Source organism: Podarcis tiliguerta (assembly GCF_965153285.1).
Source record: "Podarcis tiliguerta genome assembly, chromosome: 12".
Classification (NCBI taxonomy): Eukaryota; Metazoa; Chordata; class Lepidosauria; order Squamata; family Lacertidae; genus Podarcis; species Podarcis tiliguerta.
The window spans coordinates 58494728-58510601 of NC_139545.1; the positions used below are offsets into that span (position 1 = coordinate 58494728).

At 44.0% G+C, this 15874-nt stretch overlaps 3 protein-coding genes and 1 long non-coding RNA gene across 15 annotated transcripts in view; 2 read left to right on the forward strand and 2 right to left on the reverse strand.

Annotated features, from left to right (window-relative positions):
* Positions 1-15874, forward strand: part of LOC310660977 (uncharacterized protein) — a 776342-nt gene that overhangs the window by 522268 nt on the left and 238200 nt on the right. The gene's annotated exons all lie outside the window — the stretch shown is intronic.
* LOC310661044 (GTPase IMAP family member 4-like) overlaps positions 1-15874 on the forward strand; it is a 195147-nt gene that overhangs the window by 174010 nt on the left and 5263 nt on the right. Inside the window, exon 1 of one of the 7 annotated variants that reach the window (XM_083406784.1) lies at positions 13539-13633. The exons of 3 other annotated variants lie outside the window; for them this stretch is intronic. The gene's annotated coding sequence lies outside the window, so the exon portion shown is untranslated. Of the gene's footprint in view, positions 1-13538; positions 13634-14971; positions 15085-15364; positions 15626-15874 lie in introns of those variants that run through there. 3 more of the 7 variants (XM_083406787.1, XM_083406788.1, XM_083406789.1) reach the window with 3 other exon arrangements.
* Positions 1-15874, reverse strand: part of LOC310661158 — a 142919-nt gene that overhangs the window by 12646 nt on the left and 114399 nt on the right. The gene's annotated exons all lie outside the window — the stretch shown is intronic.
* Positions 190-13498, reverse strand: LOC310660890 (GTPase IMAP family member 8-like). 5 transcript variants are annotated; one of them, XM_083406370.1, is made up of 6 exons: positions 13252-13498; positions 12242-12284; positions 10659-11390; positions 2308-2508; positions 880-1361; positions 190-333 (listed from the first exon to the last, which is right to left on the reverse strand). In XM_083406370.1, the coding sequence occupies exons 1-6, from the start codon at positions 13471-13473 to the stop codon at positions 226-228; spliced, it is 1788 nt and encodes a 595-aa protein (XP_083262496.1). In that variant the 5' UTR covers positions 13474-13498; the 3' UTR covers positions 190-225. The 5 variants fall into 5 exon arrangements, with proteins under 5 accessions (XP_083262496.1, XP_083262492.1, XP_083262494.1 ...); XM_083406366.1 differs by having other exon boundaries at positions 880-1655; XM_083406368.1 differs by lacking the exon at positions 2308-2508 and having other exon boundaries at positions 880-1655.

Below are 15874 nucleotides of genomic sequence, written 5' to 3' on the forward strand. Positions count from 1 at the left end.
TGAGTGCCAAGGAGAGGGTTTCCTGTGGAGAGGCAGCAAAACAAGGGGAAGTGTGGATAAGCCACAGAATTCCCTGGATCCAAAATGTGAAACCCACTTTAGGCTTAAGGAGGTTGTGAAGGGAAGGGGGATGAAGGTCGTGAAATAGTGCCACACGGAGGACGTGCAATAATGATGAGAGAACGCAAATTATCCTGCTGTGTTTATTGATGATACTGCTTCCGTTTACATTGGAGGATGAGATCTTCCTGCTCCTTTTTTGCCTTCTTTGGAAGCTCCTCCGGATCTTAGGGCAAAGCGGGAACAAAAGGACCCCATGGCAGAACTACATGCCTGTTGGAAACAAACCCGGGGTAAGTGATTGGTGTGGAGTCAAGAGAAAGGGGAAAAGATGTCGAGGGGGAGAAGGGGGGGGGAGTTCTCAAATAAGCAAGAGTTTAACCCCACCCCCTTAAGCTCATGGGAAGGACCTCAAACGTCATCTAGCCCAACCCTTCTGCAGCCTCTCAATAGGGAGCCCCCTAGCCTCTGCTTAAAAACCTCTAATAGAAATAGAAATAGCATTCTTGTGGAGATTAAATAAAGGGGGGGGGGAGAACCACTTCTGCCACCTTGAGTCCCACGGATATAAAGATGGGATATAAATGCATTAAATTAATAAATTCTTCCCCAGGACCATAAAGTTCTTCCTAATGTTTGGTCTAAATCCCTTTTCCTTGTTCTTTCGAGCTGCTTGTTCAGCTCTTACCCTCTGGAGCAACTGAAAACAGCCCTGTTCCATCCTCCTTTTCCAAGTTTGAATTTGGCTACCATTTAAGTCATCAGCAATTTGAAAAGAAAGGGGCCCAATTCTTATTCTTTGCACCCTACCTCCACCACCCAATGTTTCGATTTCTTCTGCTGCTGCCCTTTGGGGATTTCTCCAGCATTCATTTCATCCTCCACTGGTTCCCCTGCTGCTGTTTGCTTTGAAGTCTCCCCAGGATTCCTTCCATCTGACCTCAGTGACATCTCCATCGGACGCGGCTTGAGATACGGCTGGTCCCTGTTCTCCTGAACCACCTTCTCAATCAGAGACAGCAGCTCTTCCGCCTGGCTGGCCCTTTCCTCTCCCGTCCCTCTGTTGTTGAAAGCGCAGCAACGGCCCTTGCATTTTCTCACCAAATCCTGAAGAGGTCGGTTTCCAGACAGCTCTATGTACTCCTCTAGGCTTTCTGTCTCTAGGTCTTCTTTGCGAGTGAACAAGACAATCATGTACTTTGTGGCCTCTGGGCCAAAGACCTCCTCCACCCTCTTGGCGGCCACAGCGTCTTCCTTGGTGAAACGACCGGCCTGCGTCACAAACACCAGGGCGTGGGGACCTGGCTCACAGAGAGAGAGGCACTTCTGGACTTCCAGAATATCATGCTCTGTTTGAGGATGAGCATCAAAAATGGCTGGAGTGTCAATGACGACCACTTCTTTCCCCTTCCACTTCTCTGCTCGGACCTCTCTGCTGCATGTCTCGGTCACTGGCTTCGGGGAGAGTTTGGACTCAAAGGTCTTCTTCTCCCCCAGAAGGGAGTTTCCTGTGGCACTTCTCCCTCCTCCTGTCTTCCCGACAAGAACAACCCGCAGTTCGGAATCCTTGTGGGATCGACTCAGGTTCCCAGGCTCTGTTGGGAAGGAATAAGGAATGTTCATATTAATCACCCGTCCCTTTCCTCCATGCTTCCCAGGCACAGTCCTCAGGCTCTGTGTCCAATGACCTGGTCTTGGTTTCCCCAAGAAAACCTGCTCTTTACAGCTGAATCAGAGCAAATGTCAATCCTTGGGAAACCTGAATTGACATTACCAGTTGCAAGGAAGGAGATTCCAACTAAACAGCAGGAAGAACTTTCTGAGGGCAAGAGATGCTTGACAGTGGAATGGTCTCCCTTGGGAGGTGAGGGACTCTCCATCCTTGGAGGTTTTTAAGCAGAGGTTGGATGCTGTCTGTCATGGATGCTTGAGCTGAGATTCCTGCATTGCCGAGGGTTGGACTAGATGGTGATGGGGCTCCCTTCCAATTCTATGATTTTATGACATTTGCTTTGATTCAGCTTTAGACAGTCAGTTGTTGTGGGGAAACCTCACGGCAACAAACAAACAAATAAATGAACATTCTCAGACACAGAGTTTCAAATCATGGATGTGTGCCTGGAATGTGGTGGGTAAAATGTAAGTGTGGATAATCTCTCGGTGTCAACTGAAACAACATTCAGGCCTGTCTGAATCTTTCTGGTCCCCATTTAAGGTGTTATCCATGGCTCTCAAGGCCAAACTGACCTGGGGCCAAGGGGTTCCTTGGAGCACTTCTCCCTCCATCGGTCGCCCCAGATCCTCCTGGGATTGGCAGGGGGTTCCTTTCTTCCTGTCCTGTTGGTTGGGGAGGCTCAGGGTGCCCCAGTGACGTGGTGTGGCCAGGCCTTCCCAGTAGTGTGGACATGGTTGTGGAGTCTCTTTCCCTGGTGATCCAATTCAAACTTTCTGAAACAATATTCAAGCCAAAACAACCATCCATTGAAATCCACATTTCTCTGAATTTATTAGTGCAGTTTTCCAGCCAAGTAGGGTGTACTAAAATGCATATACTAGAGTATATGCTGAAATGTGGAGAGCTGTGCTTAATAATTGGGGAAAGTGAGAAGGAGAGAGAAGTCAAAACTTAAGAGATTCTCCCATATGTAGCCAGGAGGAAGAACACAGATGTCCATCTGCCTATGTCCTGGCTAGCACTGACTCCACTCTGGACATTTTGGGAGAGGGTCTGAAGGGGATTCTAAGCACATTCAGCCGAACACAATTAGAAGCCACCCCAAAACCAGGAGCCCCAATGACCCAGAATTTCCAACCATTGGGTTGCTGGGCACGTGGTTTGCATGTGTGAATCAAATGCCTGCATAGGGGACTTCCGGGTTGGCGCCATCGGTAATGGCGGACTCCCTCTGATCTCCGGAGGGACGAGCTCCGAAGAAATCGGGTCTGCACCGCTGCGGTGAAGCGGGGACCCCTTAAATCGCAGGCGGGTGAAGCTTGCGAACGTGGGACTCGGGGGGGGCGCAAAAGGTGCCCGCCAATTGGCAAAGGAACCCAGTTACGGGCTCCGGAGCGAAGCAGGGAGTGTGGCGCGGTGCTGTGAGTCGACTGCTTCTTCTTCGGAGCGAAGCCGCACAGCTGTTATCGGAGAGCGCTGACTTTTTCCTGTGACAATTTGGACTTAAAGCAACTATCCGTGAGTAGGGGAAAAAATTGGAAATAAAGAAGAAGAAAAAAGGGACTAATTTGGAACCGAAGCGGTAAGGCTTAAACCGCCTTCCGCTTTTTGTAAATAGATCAAAGCAAAGAGACTTTGAGCTAAAATCTTGAAAGACGTTTGAAAAGGACTAAAATCCTAACGTCAAATAAGAGATCTCCCCTCCTGGTAGCAGGAGAGGAGGGGGGGAAAGGTTGGAATGATACATCTCCTGCAGAAAAGAAGATAAAGTTTTAAAATCCACCGCTTAAAAACCTGGGAACGGGCTGCCAATGGACAATAGCATGCCGTATTGCGAAAAGGGCTAAAGTACTCTTTTGACAGCTAAATCTGCAAAGAGAGATACAGTGTTTCTGGCGGGTCTCTTCTGGTATTAAAGTAACTGGGACTAAGGGAAAATTGATACTATCGTCCATTTGGAGAAAGGGGGACAACAAAAAAAGGACATTTTTATTAAAGTAACAAGTTGATTGATACTGTGTCCCCCTAGTGGATGCTGGAAACTGTTACAAAAATAACTGGGCTAGGGGAATTTTCCATTGCAAAACATACCTCAGCCGTGGGTTCGACCTTGAGTTTTATCTAGAGTGGTATGGCAGATGGGAAAGAAAAGACAGAATTGCTTCAAGAAAAAACAACGAGGTCTGGTAGATCTTTTCGCACAGACATTGAACAGTAGAGAAGAGCCTCAGCATCTGGCCCATCAGGGGGTGCTCCTGCACAACTTAAATCAAAAGGTATGTCAACTGAAGACGTTTTAGCTGCGGGATTAGCTAAAATCCTGGAATCTTTGAATAATTTGACTGCAGAAGTAGCTGAAACAAATAAGCGAGTTGCGGAAGCATCATCTAAAATTGACCAAAACACTACAAGTATCAATAACTAATATATGAGACCATACAGAAATTATTACAGGAATCTACCACGACCCGAAAGACGGCGGAGGAAGCGAAAGAGATAGCAGTGGCCGCAGAGGAGAAAATACCACCGATACATAGACAATTGGAAGACCATAGATCAATGTTGTCTATGACTGAACTGAAGGAGAAACAAACAAACCTGAGGATCAGGGCCGTGCCTGAACTTGAGTTAAAAAAAAGAGGAGTAGTGATTTATGCAAAGGAGAGCCTATCACCGAAATTTATTTTTAAAGATGACCAAGGAAGATTTGTGGCAATTGAAATTCACATTCACGGAGAGAAGTTTTTAATAGTAGGTGTATATGCACCAAATGAGGGGAAGTCTGAATTTTTTAAGAAGTTGCATGAGACACTGACAGACTATTTGGACTATAATGTGATTTTGATGGGGGACATGAACGGAGTGGTATCTACAAACATGGATAAGGCACAGAGACAGGTAGTTACTAAAGATGGCAGACTTCTGAAAACCTTTTTTGAAATGACAGATAATTTGGACTTAGTGGATATTTGGAGAACGAAGAACCCATTGGAGAGAGAGGGAACCTTCTTTTCTGAAGCCAAAATGACATGGACAAGAATTGACCAAATATGGATAACTAGAGGTATGGCACCAAAGACAAGAAAAGTGCCCCAAAACTTGCTCCGACCATAACGCTGTGAAGATGGAGATGAACTTAACACCAATTGGCTCCTTTAGATGGAGGATGAATGACACTTTGTTTAGAGATGAAGAAGTGACTAAGAAGGCCCAAAAAACTTTGAGAGAATATTTTGAGATAAATATGAACACTACAGTTGAAAAAAGAGTAATCTGGGACGCAAGCAAAGCTGTTATGAGAGGGTTCTTGATACAACAAAATACATTAAAGAAGAGAGCTCAACATGAAAAGAAAGAAATTTTTTGGAGAAGATAAAGCTAAGTGAGAAGAGATTGAGAGCAAAACCAAAGTCACAGGAAATTCTGAGAGAAATAAAGTTATACCAAGTACAATATATGCAAATGATGAATCAAGAGATAGAATGGAAAATTAGACAAATGGGACAAAAGACATTTGAATCGGCAAACAAGTGTGGGAAATTGTTAGCTTGGCAAATGAGAAAAAGACAAGAATTAAATACCATTATTAATTTAGAGGTTGAAGGAAAGACTATACAGAACCCAGCCGAGATTAGAAATTGTTTCCAGAGGTATTTTAAACAACTATACACACAACGGCCACAGAAAGAGGCTGATATAGATCGATTTTTGAAAATAAATGGACTACAAAGAATCTCTCAAGAAAATAAACTAAGGTTGAACTACAAAATAACTGAACAAGAGGTAGAAAGTGCCATCCAGAACATGCAATTGGGGGGGGGCTTCCGGGTTGGCGCGCCCGGCAATGGCGGATTTCCTCCGTCTCGGAGGAATCTGCTCTCCGAAAAGAAGGGTCTGACTGCCTACGGCGAGGCGGAGACCCGCTAAAAACCACGGTCGGAGGAAGACCGTGGACATGGGATCCGGCTTGTGCCAGTAGCGCCTCCCTTACTCGCGGGGAGACCCGGTTACGGGCTCCGGAGCGAAGTGGGGTGAGCGGCGCGGCACTTTGGATCGACCGCTGTTTTCGGGGAGTGAAGCCGCACAGCTGCTGTCGGGAAGCGCTAACCTTTCCTGTTGACATTTGGACTAAAAGAACTTCTTGTAAGTAAATGGATCGGATCGCAAATTATTGAAATTCGGCACCAGGTGGAAGGCTAAAACAGGAAGCCCACCTTCCACTTTGTAGGAAGACCAAGGCAAAAGCGTGAGAACTGGAGCCTCTAAAAGGTATTTTCTAAGGAATACAAATCTGTCACCTAAGCTCTTTAAACCCCCCTCAGAAGCAGGGAAGAGGGGGAGATTGTCTCTACAGTTTATAGCCCTGCAAAGCAGTATACTTTGATCTTACTTTCCTTCATCTCGAGCCCGGGACCGGGTTGCCAAAACGAGAAAAAGAATCTTTATAATAAGAAATAATCATTAAGAAGAAATGGATTAAGAGAGAACTGAATCTTTTGCCTATTGTTGGGTGGAAAGGAAAAAAGGATAAAAATAACTAGAGGAAACTGTAACCAGTTGGCTGTGGAAAGTTACAGAAACATATATTGGATTGTTATATTTGTTACACTTTTGGATAGAAACTTTCACACAGGCTGCAACTTTACAGACTAAACACAAGCATCTGACCTTGACAGTAAGATAATACTGAAAGAATAGACTTGGGAACATGGAGGGAAAAATAACAGCTCTGTTTGAGCAATTTCAAAAAAACCTGTCTATTCTGGAATTTGGCATCTTTGATCTGAAGGAAAATTTACACAGCCTGGCACAAGAAGGAAAAAAATTAGTAGACTCGGCTCAAGGACTGGAATTCCAACAAGGAAGGATAACTGAGAAGAATATGGATCAAACAGAACAGGATTTGTCTTTGCAAGAGGAATCTCTGGTGGAAAATACAGAAATAGAGCCTCAAGTCGATGGACAAAAAGTGGACTATGAGAGTAAAGAGTTCAAAGGACAGATTTGGAAAAGGAGTGCCATGGATGGACTAAAAGATACAGATTTGATAAGATATATTTTGGAAACTGGCACTCTGAGAAAGTTGGAGGAATTGAAAACTAGCAACTCTAAAGAAAGTGTGGAGCAAGCTTTGGACAATTCTTTAACTTACAAGAGGAATCACAGAGTTTGGGCAAGCTTGCTCAAAAAGGTTAAAGGAGATGTTGACGGGAATGTGGCCTGGGACATAATTTTAGGCTCGAAAAAGAATTTGCAAACAGGTCAAAAAGATGATTTGAAGGCCTCGGACATAAGACAACCTGGCTGATGGATTGAATCCAGGGATTGGAAGGACTTTAAAGATTTGTAAAAAGGACTGGCAGTACCCGAGACCGGGGGGGAAGAGATGGGGGGGGGAATTGGAGACTTTTAAATAAGATTTTTAAAGAAAATTTGGCAAAATATGGTTCTAATAAGCATTTTGAGGGGATGACGGAAGGAATTTAATTGGTTCCAGGGAATAAATTAAGGAAGATGAAAATTAGGATATAAGGGTATATAATCACAAGGTTTAAGTTTAGAAGTTTTCTCTTTTTTATTATTATTATTGTTTTCTTTAAAAAGGGTAAAGTTAAATGAATGAAAAAGCATTAAAAGTGGGATGGAATTTGCCGATCAGATTAAAAATTTGGCATACAAAGAGGGAGGTGGGGGGAAGTCATGGAAATAAGTTAAGGGAAAAAAGGGAATGAGAGATTTTGTGTTGTACGGTATTTTTGTGTTTTGTCTTTTTTTTGGGATTTTGGTGTTGGGGGATGGGGAAGAGGGTTTTTCCTTTTTCTGTGGGGTATCTTTTTCTTTTTTTCTCTTTCTCTACTTTTTTTATTCTATCTTTTTTCGATATTTAATGTCTCTCCTTTTTTATTTTTGTTTTTGTGGATATGTTTTGTTTTGGTGTTATGCTATTGGAAAATCTCAATAAATATTATTTTAAAAAAAACAACAGAACATGCAATTGGGTAAATCTCCAGGGCCGGATGGACTGACTTCTAGATACTACAAATCATTGAAAGAATGGTTGATACAACCTTTGAAGGAAGTCTGTAATGAAATACTGGAAGGGAGAAAGGCACCAGAGTCGTGGAAGGAAGCGTATATCACACTTATACCAAAAACAGAGACTGAAAAGACGCAACTTAAGAACTACCGCCCTATATCATTACTAAATGTGGATTACAAAATCTTTGCAGACATTTTGGCTAGAAGATTAAAGAAAGTTTTAGTAGAGGAGATTCACAAAGACTAAGCAGGCTTTCTCCCGGGTAGACACTTATGTGACAATATGAGAAACATAATTGATATTCTGGAACTGTTACAAGAAAATATTAACACAAAGGCAGTTTTGATTTTTGTGGACGCGGAGAAAGCCTTTGACAATATTTCTTGGAATTTTATGAAGAAGAATCTCCACGGGATGGGGGTAGGACAAGGGTTTGAAAATGGTATAGGTGCAATTTACTCTGAACAAAAGGCCAAATTAATTGTTAGTAATGTTGTGACAGAGGAATTCAGGATAGAAAAAGGAACACGACAAGGTTGCCCAATCTCCCCATTGCTTTTTATATCGGTCCTGGAGGTCCTTTTGAACATGATTAGAAGGGACCAATTGGTTAAAGGGATACAGGTCGGAGCCAAACAATATAAATTAAGAGCATTTGCGCATGACCTAGTTTTGACTTTACAGGAGCCAGAATCTAGTACAAAAAGAGTTTTAGAACTGATTCAGGAATTTGGTCAAGTTGCAGGATTTAAACTGAATAAGTTAAAAACAAGGTTTTGGGGGAAAAATTAACAGGAAATGAGAGAGAGAGGTTTCAGAATGAGACAGGTTTGACAGTGGTTAAGAAAGTGAAATACTTGGGGATTAATATGACAGCTAAAAATGGGAATTTATTTAAAGATAACTATGAAAAATGTTGGACGGAGGTGAAGAAAGATTTAGAAATTTGGTCAAATTTGAAGCTTTCACTGCTAGGCCGTATTGCTGTGATAAAAATGAATGTATTGCCTAGAATGTTGTTTTTATTTCAAACATTGCAAGTTATTGACAAAATGGATTGTTTCAAGAAGTGGCAGAGAGACATATCTAGATTTGTCTGGCAGGGCAAGAAGCCAAGAATAAAATTTAAAATACTAACAGATGCAAAGGAAAGAGGTGGATTTGCCCTGCCAGACCTTAAACTTTATTATGAATCAGCAGCTTTCTGCTGGTTGAAAGAATGGCTGCTTCTTGAAAACACAGACATTTTGGATTTAGAAGGTTTTAACAACGCATTCGGATGGCATGCATATTTGCGGTATGAAAAGGTCAAAGTGCACAAAGCATTTAAAAACCATATTGTCAGGAAAGCATTGTTTAATGTCTGGATAAGATATAAAGACCTACTTGAAAATAAAACCCCAAGCTGGTTGTCACCGATGGAAGCGAAGGCTGTGAAAAAGCTCAATATGGAGGCCAAATGGCCGAAATATTGGGAAATTTTGGAACAAGAGGGAAATTGCAGAGTTTTGAAAAATTAAAAAACAAAGTGCGAGACTGGCTTCATTATTATCAAATAATGGAGGCATACAAATTGGAAAAGAAAATCGGCTTCCAGGTGGAAAAATCAAAATTGGAAACGGAATTGCTAGAACCCAAAACTAAGATCTTGTCAAAAATGTATAACTTGCTGTTGAAATGGAATACTCAGGATGAAATGGTAAAATCTGCTATGATTAAATGGGCACAAGATGTTGGACATAACATTATGATGGCTGACTGGGAACAGTTATGGACCACAGGTATGAAGTTTACGGCATGTAATGCCTTAAGAGAGGATATTATGAAAATGATATACAGGTGGTACATGACACCAGTCAAGCTAGCTAAAATATATCATTTGCCCGATAACAAATGTTGGAAATGTAAAGGAACTGAAGGTACATTCTTTCACCTTTGGTGGACGTGCCCAAAAATTAAGGCGTTCTGGGAGATGATCTATAATGAAATGAAAAAGGTATTTAAATATACCTTCCAGAAGAAACCAGGGGCCTTTCTCCTGGGCATGGTCGGCCAATTGGTGTTAAAGAAGGATAGAATTTTCTTTATGTATGCTACAACAGCAGCAAGAATACTCATCGCAAAGTATTGGAAGACACAAGAACTACCCACTTTGGAAGAATGGCAGATGAAGGTAATGGACTATATGGAATTGGCGGAAATGACCGGCAGAATCCGAAACCAGGGAGAAGAGATGGTGGAAGAAGATTGGAAGAAATTTAAAGACTATCTACAGAAATATTGTAAAATCAATGAATGCTAGAATGACGATGGATTGAGATTAAGGGGTTTTTAGTAACAACGGGATGAAGGAATATGTAAAAATGGAAAGTTAACAGGTGACAACTTAAAGGCATAATATATTAAGACCAAGATAAGGATAAGGTAGAGGGAAAGGATTTGCTGAATAAACAATTTGAATTGGAATACAAAGAGGGGAGATGTGGGGAGGTCCGGGAAATAAGCAAATGCAAGATATATTATGAAAAATTGAATTGTTTTTAATGGGTTTTTTTAATCAGTTTTGTATTTTTCTTTTTCTTTTTTGTGAAAATCTTAATAAAATATTATTTTTTCAAAAAAAAAGAATCAAATGCCTGCATAGGTCTCATGTGCTGAATTGCATAAAGCAAGCAAACTCTTGCACCCATTTCCATAATTTGCAAAATGTTTGCAAGTTACAGAGCCACCCCCTTCTAGGTGCAGGATTCTGCTCTCCTTTGAGCTCTTACTTGAACAAAGAAGAAACACAGGTATTTGGTGGGTCTCTTTAAGGAAGCGGTACCTTGGGAACCTCAACCCAGGGAGGTCTCTAACTGCTTCAGAATCATAATTTGACTCTACCTTCAGGGAATACACTTGGTCCTCCCTTGTCGGTGTCCATTGCTTCTTCCTCTGGTTTCATTTCAGCTGCGCTTCTTGTAGGTCCTCTTGGAAACTGCTGAAGGAAAGGCTTGTTCTGGTTGTCCATCATCATCTGCTCGATTTTCACCAGCAGCTCCTTCACTTGCAGCTCCTGCTCATCTCTTGTTGCTCTGTTGTTGAAAGCGCAGCAACGGTCCTGGCATTTCCTCACCAAATCCTGCAGGGCTCTGTTTCCAGACAGCCCTATGTACTCCTCTAGGCTTTCTGTCTCTAGGTCTTCTTTGCGGGTGAACAAGACGATCATGTACTTTGTGGCCTCTGGGCCAAAGACCTCCTCCACCCTCTTGGCGGCCACAGCGTCTTCCTTGGTGAAACGACCGGCCTGCGTCACAAACACCAGGGCGTGGGGACCTGGCTCACAGAGAGAGAGGCACTTCTGGACTTCCGGAATATCATGCTCTGTTTGAAGACGAGCATCAAAAATGGCTGGAGTGTCAATGACGACTACTTTTTTCCCCTTCCACCTCTCTGCTCGGACCTCTCTGCTGCAAGTCTGGGTCACTGGCTTCAGTGAAGCTTTGGACTCGAACTTCTTTTCGCCCAAAATGGTGTTTCCTGTGGCACTTCTCCCTCCTCCCGTCTTCCCAACAAGAACAATCCGTAGATCTTCATTGAGATTTTTGGTTATGCTCTCCTGTGCCTTAGTAGTCTCTGGAAAGGAATTAGGAAGATGTCTAGGCATCCAGGACCGACCTTGTGGGATGTAACATCACAAAGGCAGTCAAATCAACATTTCTTGGTTGCCTAGAGTAGACACACAGAGGATGTTGCTCCAGCCAGGAGGACTTCCTGTCACACCAGATCTGGAGGATCCTCCCCTTGCATGTGACCAGGTAGATGGGCGTGACCCTGGGAGACCCCATAAAAGGGCTGGTCATGCAGCCATCTTCCCTTTTTTCCTTTTGCTCTTTCACCCTGTTCCATCTTGATGCCCTTTTGCTGTCTGCTGGCCCTCAGTCAGCAGCACATGGGCTCATCCCTCACTAGAGGATGAACCCTCACCTTTCCCGGTAACTAAAAGCAAAAGCCTGCCTTCAGGATCATACTGTGAACTGAATGTGAGTAAATCTTATCATTACCTTCTAAAAGAAGACTGTTGTGTCATTATTGTTCTTAAGAGGGAACAAAGGGTGTTTACCAGGAACAATCCAATCTGGACAAGCCAGACTGGATTGCATAACTCAAATGGTTCTGACGGATCCATCAACTCACTTCCTGCAATTTGCAAGGGAATGTGCTCTGCTACTAGCTCACTAGCGTGAGTGAGGAAAGATAATATTTAATCACTATATCCTCTCCTAGTATCCACAACATTCCCACAGAATTGTTGCCTGGGAATTCACCCCCAAATTGCCACCATCCAGGGTCCATACACTGCAACAATCCCCCATAGCACCTGGGGTCACCTCATCCTTCCAACTGTGGCCCACAAATGGTCCAACCTTCCCCATTCCCTTCACGTGGTTCTTTCAGAGGAGGGTCAGGAGAAGGGAGAGACTTACCTCTAACTTCCACTCTCCATTCATCCATTGTCCAGGCAGATTGCTGAGCCGGAAGAGAACCAGAAAATGAAGTTCATTAGCTCCTGCTTTGCCCAAACTCCTCTCCATTACCAGAGGAAACTTATGATGGAAACACAACCCTGAAAAAACCTCAAAGCACCATATTCTGCCCCTGCAGATTTAGGATTCAATTACTAGGGAGGCAGTTGATGACTTTTTATATGCATTGGTCCTAAATTAGGTTTGCTAATTTTTCCTGTTGATAATTTCATTGTTCTATCTTTTTGGAAACAGCTTTGAGGGTGTGTGGTTTTTATCACCAACAAGTGTATAAGCATTAATAAACAAACATGCCTAACACTTTGTCCTTCACAATCTCTTCAAGAATCTTCCCACCCTCTGCATTTGGGGGGAAAGCACCCGGATATTCCCTTCCTCCAGCCAGAGCTGCATCTCCGCCCCCCCTTACCTGCTTCTGTTTCTGCCTTGGGGGTCCCTGGCAGCCTGGCCTGATATCCTCCCTTCCTCAGCTCCCAGGCAGGTGGGCTGGTTTGGGGAGGGCCCTGAACAGCTGCAGCCACTCAGGATGATGGTCTGTGGGCTCCTTGGGGCCTAGTCCTGATGAAAATACCCTCCAGAGATGACCATCTCTTAGAGACAGCTGTTTTTCAGTGGGGAGGTGGCTGCATGTCACCATTTCAGCCCCCCCCCCCCCGAAACCTCCCCACTCAGAAGCCCTGGAGAAGCCACTGTCTGTCAGTGTGGACAATACTAATCTAAATGGACCAGTCAGTCTGGTTCAGTACAAAACAGCCTCCATGTGAATTGGGGCAGGGGGCACAGCTCAGCAGCTGAGCCTCTGGTTTGCATAGAGATTTTCTTGGGTTCAACCGCTGGCATCTCCGGGGGGGGGGGGGGGCAGATAACCATTGCTGAGCCAGAAGGACCAAGGTGGCGTCTCCTTGCAAAGGGAGCTTCGGATGTTCCTAAGACAAGAAAGGAAACAGTACCTTCTTTGTGACGCCTCTGGAGCTTGAAGAAGACTCTCGTGTTCGATGGTCCCTCTGCTCTGCAGTTTCTTCTCTCCCTCTCTGTCGATGGCTGACTCTGTTCTGAGCTGAATAAAATGGAGATGGCAGGCATGAGCTCTCCGTCCCCCCACCAAAAAAGCATTTCTTGGCTAGCAGCCAGATCATGTTCTGAGAAGCCAAAACAGCTTCCCGGAATTGCATTTCTGTTTCTATTGGCTACAGGAGAGGACAAAACTGCCCTCTGGGAGGATAATTTCAGAGGAGCTGCTTTTGGTCTTCTGCAGTTCTTGGAGAAGCACCCAAGAGCAGCAGCAGCAGGAGACCCACACGGAGGGAGACCCACACCTCAGACGGACCACAGGTTGGTATTCGGGAGCAGGGAGCAGCAGCCGCCACAAGGTTTGACTTTAAGTCTTCTGTATCTCAACCTGCCTCAGAGATGCTCAAGGTCTGTTTTGTTTAACCTGATTTTAATACTCGACCGTGCTCTCACGACTCAGATTTTCTTCAAAAAAAATAATTATGAGATAACCTAAATTTAATTTTTAAAGTTTTTTTGGTCCAAAATTGGGTGCGCGAGAATTTTTTGAAAATTTCAATTTTCATGCAATTTAGGCTAATGCAATTTCTTGCAGAAGTGTTTTACACAATAAAATGAACAAGGGCTCTGAGACGCATTTTGTTTTTATTAAATAATCAATAAAACTTAATTTTTAAAATGTATCAGATGACATTGTAACATAAGAAGGCACAATTTTAACTATTCTCATGAATGTGAGAGTTATTTCAGGCTCAAAGAGACACTAAACCTGTCCAAAAAAGCAATAATTTGTTTTGTAAAAAAATTACTTCAAAATCAATTTATTTTATAACCACAAAAAACCCTCCTTATTTTTACAACACAACAAGTACATGGTTATCTTTATTTTGATACCAAAACAAGCCCAATCGGTTGAAAAATAAGCGAAATAGGAGGTTTTTTTCTATGCTGACACAGAAATTGCATTAGCCTAAATCGTCTGAAAATCGAAAATTTCAAAAAATTCTCCTGTGCCCAATTTTGGACCAAAAACCTTTAAAAATTAATTTGAGGTTATCTCAACATAAAACACATAAAAACTTTTTGAAGAAAATCTGAGTCGTGAAAGATCTTCGAAGCAAAACTTTGGCTTGCGTGTATAATAATGAATCTTTTCCTTTTGGTTAAATTTGCAGTTAAAGGAGCCCCTCCATGGTGGATTGAGCCTGACAATCTGCAGGAACATCCTTTTAGGGGTTTTAAAGTTTATTTTTAAAAGAACATTTCCCTTTCCCTTTTTCCCCCTGCCAGAATTGCCTGAAATTTGCAGACATGGAGACTGACAAATCCCAAAATTAGAGCTGCAAGTGTCTCTTTTGCCAGGGGGGGGGGGGGGGGTTGGTACAAAAAGAAAAAGAAAAAATCAGTAGGGGGCAGGAATGGAAATGACTTCTTCTGCCCCACACCAGGGATTTTTCGGCACACAGCTTCTCCCTGCAAGAAAGAAATCTCTCCATTGAATTGGATAGAGAAAGGAGAGGCAGAGGAAAGAGAAAGGGTCTGAAAAATCAATCCTTCGTTGGCATCTCTTCCCAAATCACTGAATTCAGGGATCAGGACCTCGGCTCGCCGGTCAAAATGGAATCTCCCCCCTTCCCTCCTCTGTTCTCTCCAGCCCACCCGCACTCGAACTCAGAGCAAGGGAGTCTTTCGCCAGGAGGGAGAATCAGCTCAGTGGTAGAGCAGATGCACTGCATGCAGAAGGTGCGAGGTTTGACCCCCGGCCTCTCCAGGTGGGGCTGGGGGAGAGACTTGGGCCTGGGAAGCGCCTGCCAGTCAGTGCAGGCGACATTGCGCGAGACGGAGCGAGGGCCCCACTCTGCGCAAGGCGACGTCTGGGGTTCCCAAACGCAGAAAGAGAAGCGCACATTCTTCTCCGCGTTGTCGGGGAGCAGCTGCGCTTGATGGGGCGTTGTTCTCTCTCTCTCTCTCTCTCCTCTCTCTCTCTCGTGTGGATCAGGGACTCGGTTCAGAGGGGAATAAAACAGAGAGGGACGAATCCAGCCCCCCCCCTCACCCTGCAGTGCCACCAAATATTTCTGGCTGGCAGCCCAGACCCGTTTTGGGGAAGGCAGGGAGGTTTCTCTGACTTGTTTCTCATTCACCAAAAGAGAATTGCCAAGCGGAGACGACTCTGCTCGCCCCACTGAGTCTTCTGTGGGGCTTGCAGAAGCACCCGAGAGACAGAGGAACCCCACACATCCCTCGGACCCACAGCTTGGTGCTGGGGAGGCGTGAGCGGCAGCTGCAAGAGTTGAAGGTCCGAGTCTGCAGGTTTGGGAAGCAGATCAGTCTGTTTTGGAGATGCTCCGTGTCTTTCCTGTTTGCCTTTTAATTTGGGACTCTTGTTAGATATGTGGAAAACGCAGCTTTGTTTCCGCCCCCCCTCCCACCCCCTACAATTGCGACTCTCGAAATGGCTGTAACATTCTTTCCCCCTTCCGTCTTATGAAACTTTTAGGCGAAGGAGCCTCTCCTCACAGAATTAAGCCTGCCAACCTGCAGCCAAATCCGGCCAGGCAG

Coding starts and splice junctions, on each gene's coding strand:
- LOC310660890 (XM_083406366.1), bottom strand. CDS start 13,473: ATGCAATTCCGGGAAGCTGTTTTGGCTTCTCAGAACATGATCTGGCTG. Junction 2,509..10,658: donor ACCAAGTGTATTCCCTGAAG/GTAGAGTCAAAT, acceptor ATATTGTTTCAG/AAAGTTTGAATTGGATCACC. Junction 1,656..2,307: donor AAGGAACCCCTTGGCCCCAG/GTCAGTTTGGCC, acceptor CCTTCCCAACAG/AGCCTGGGAACCTGAGTCGA.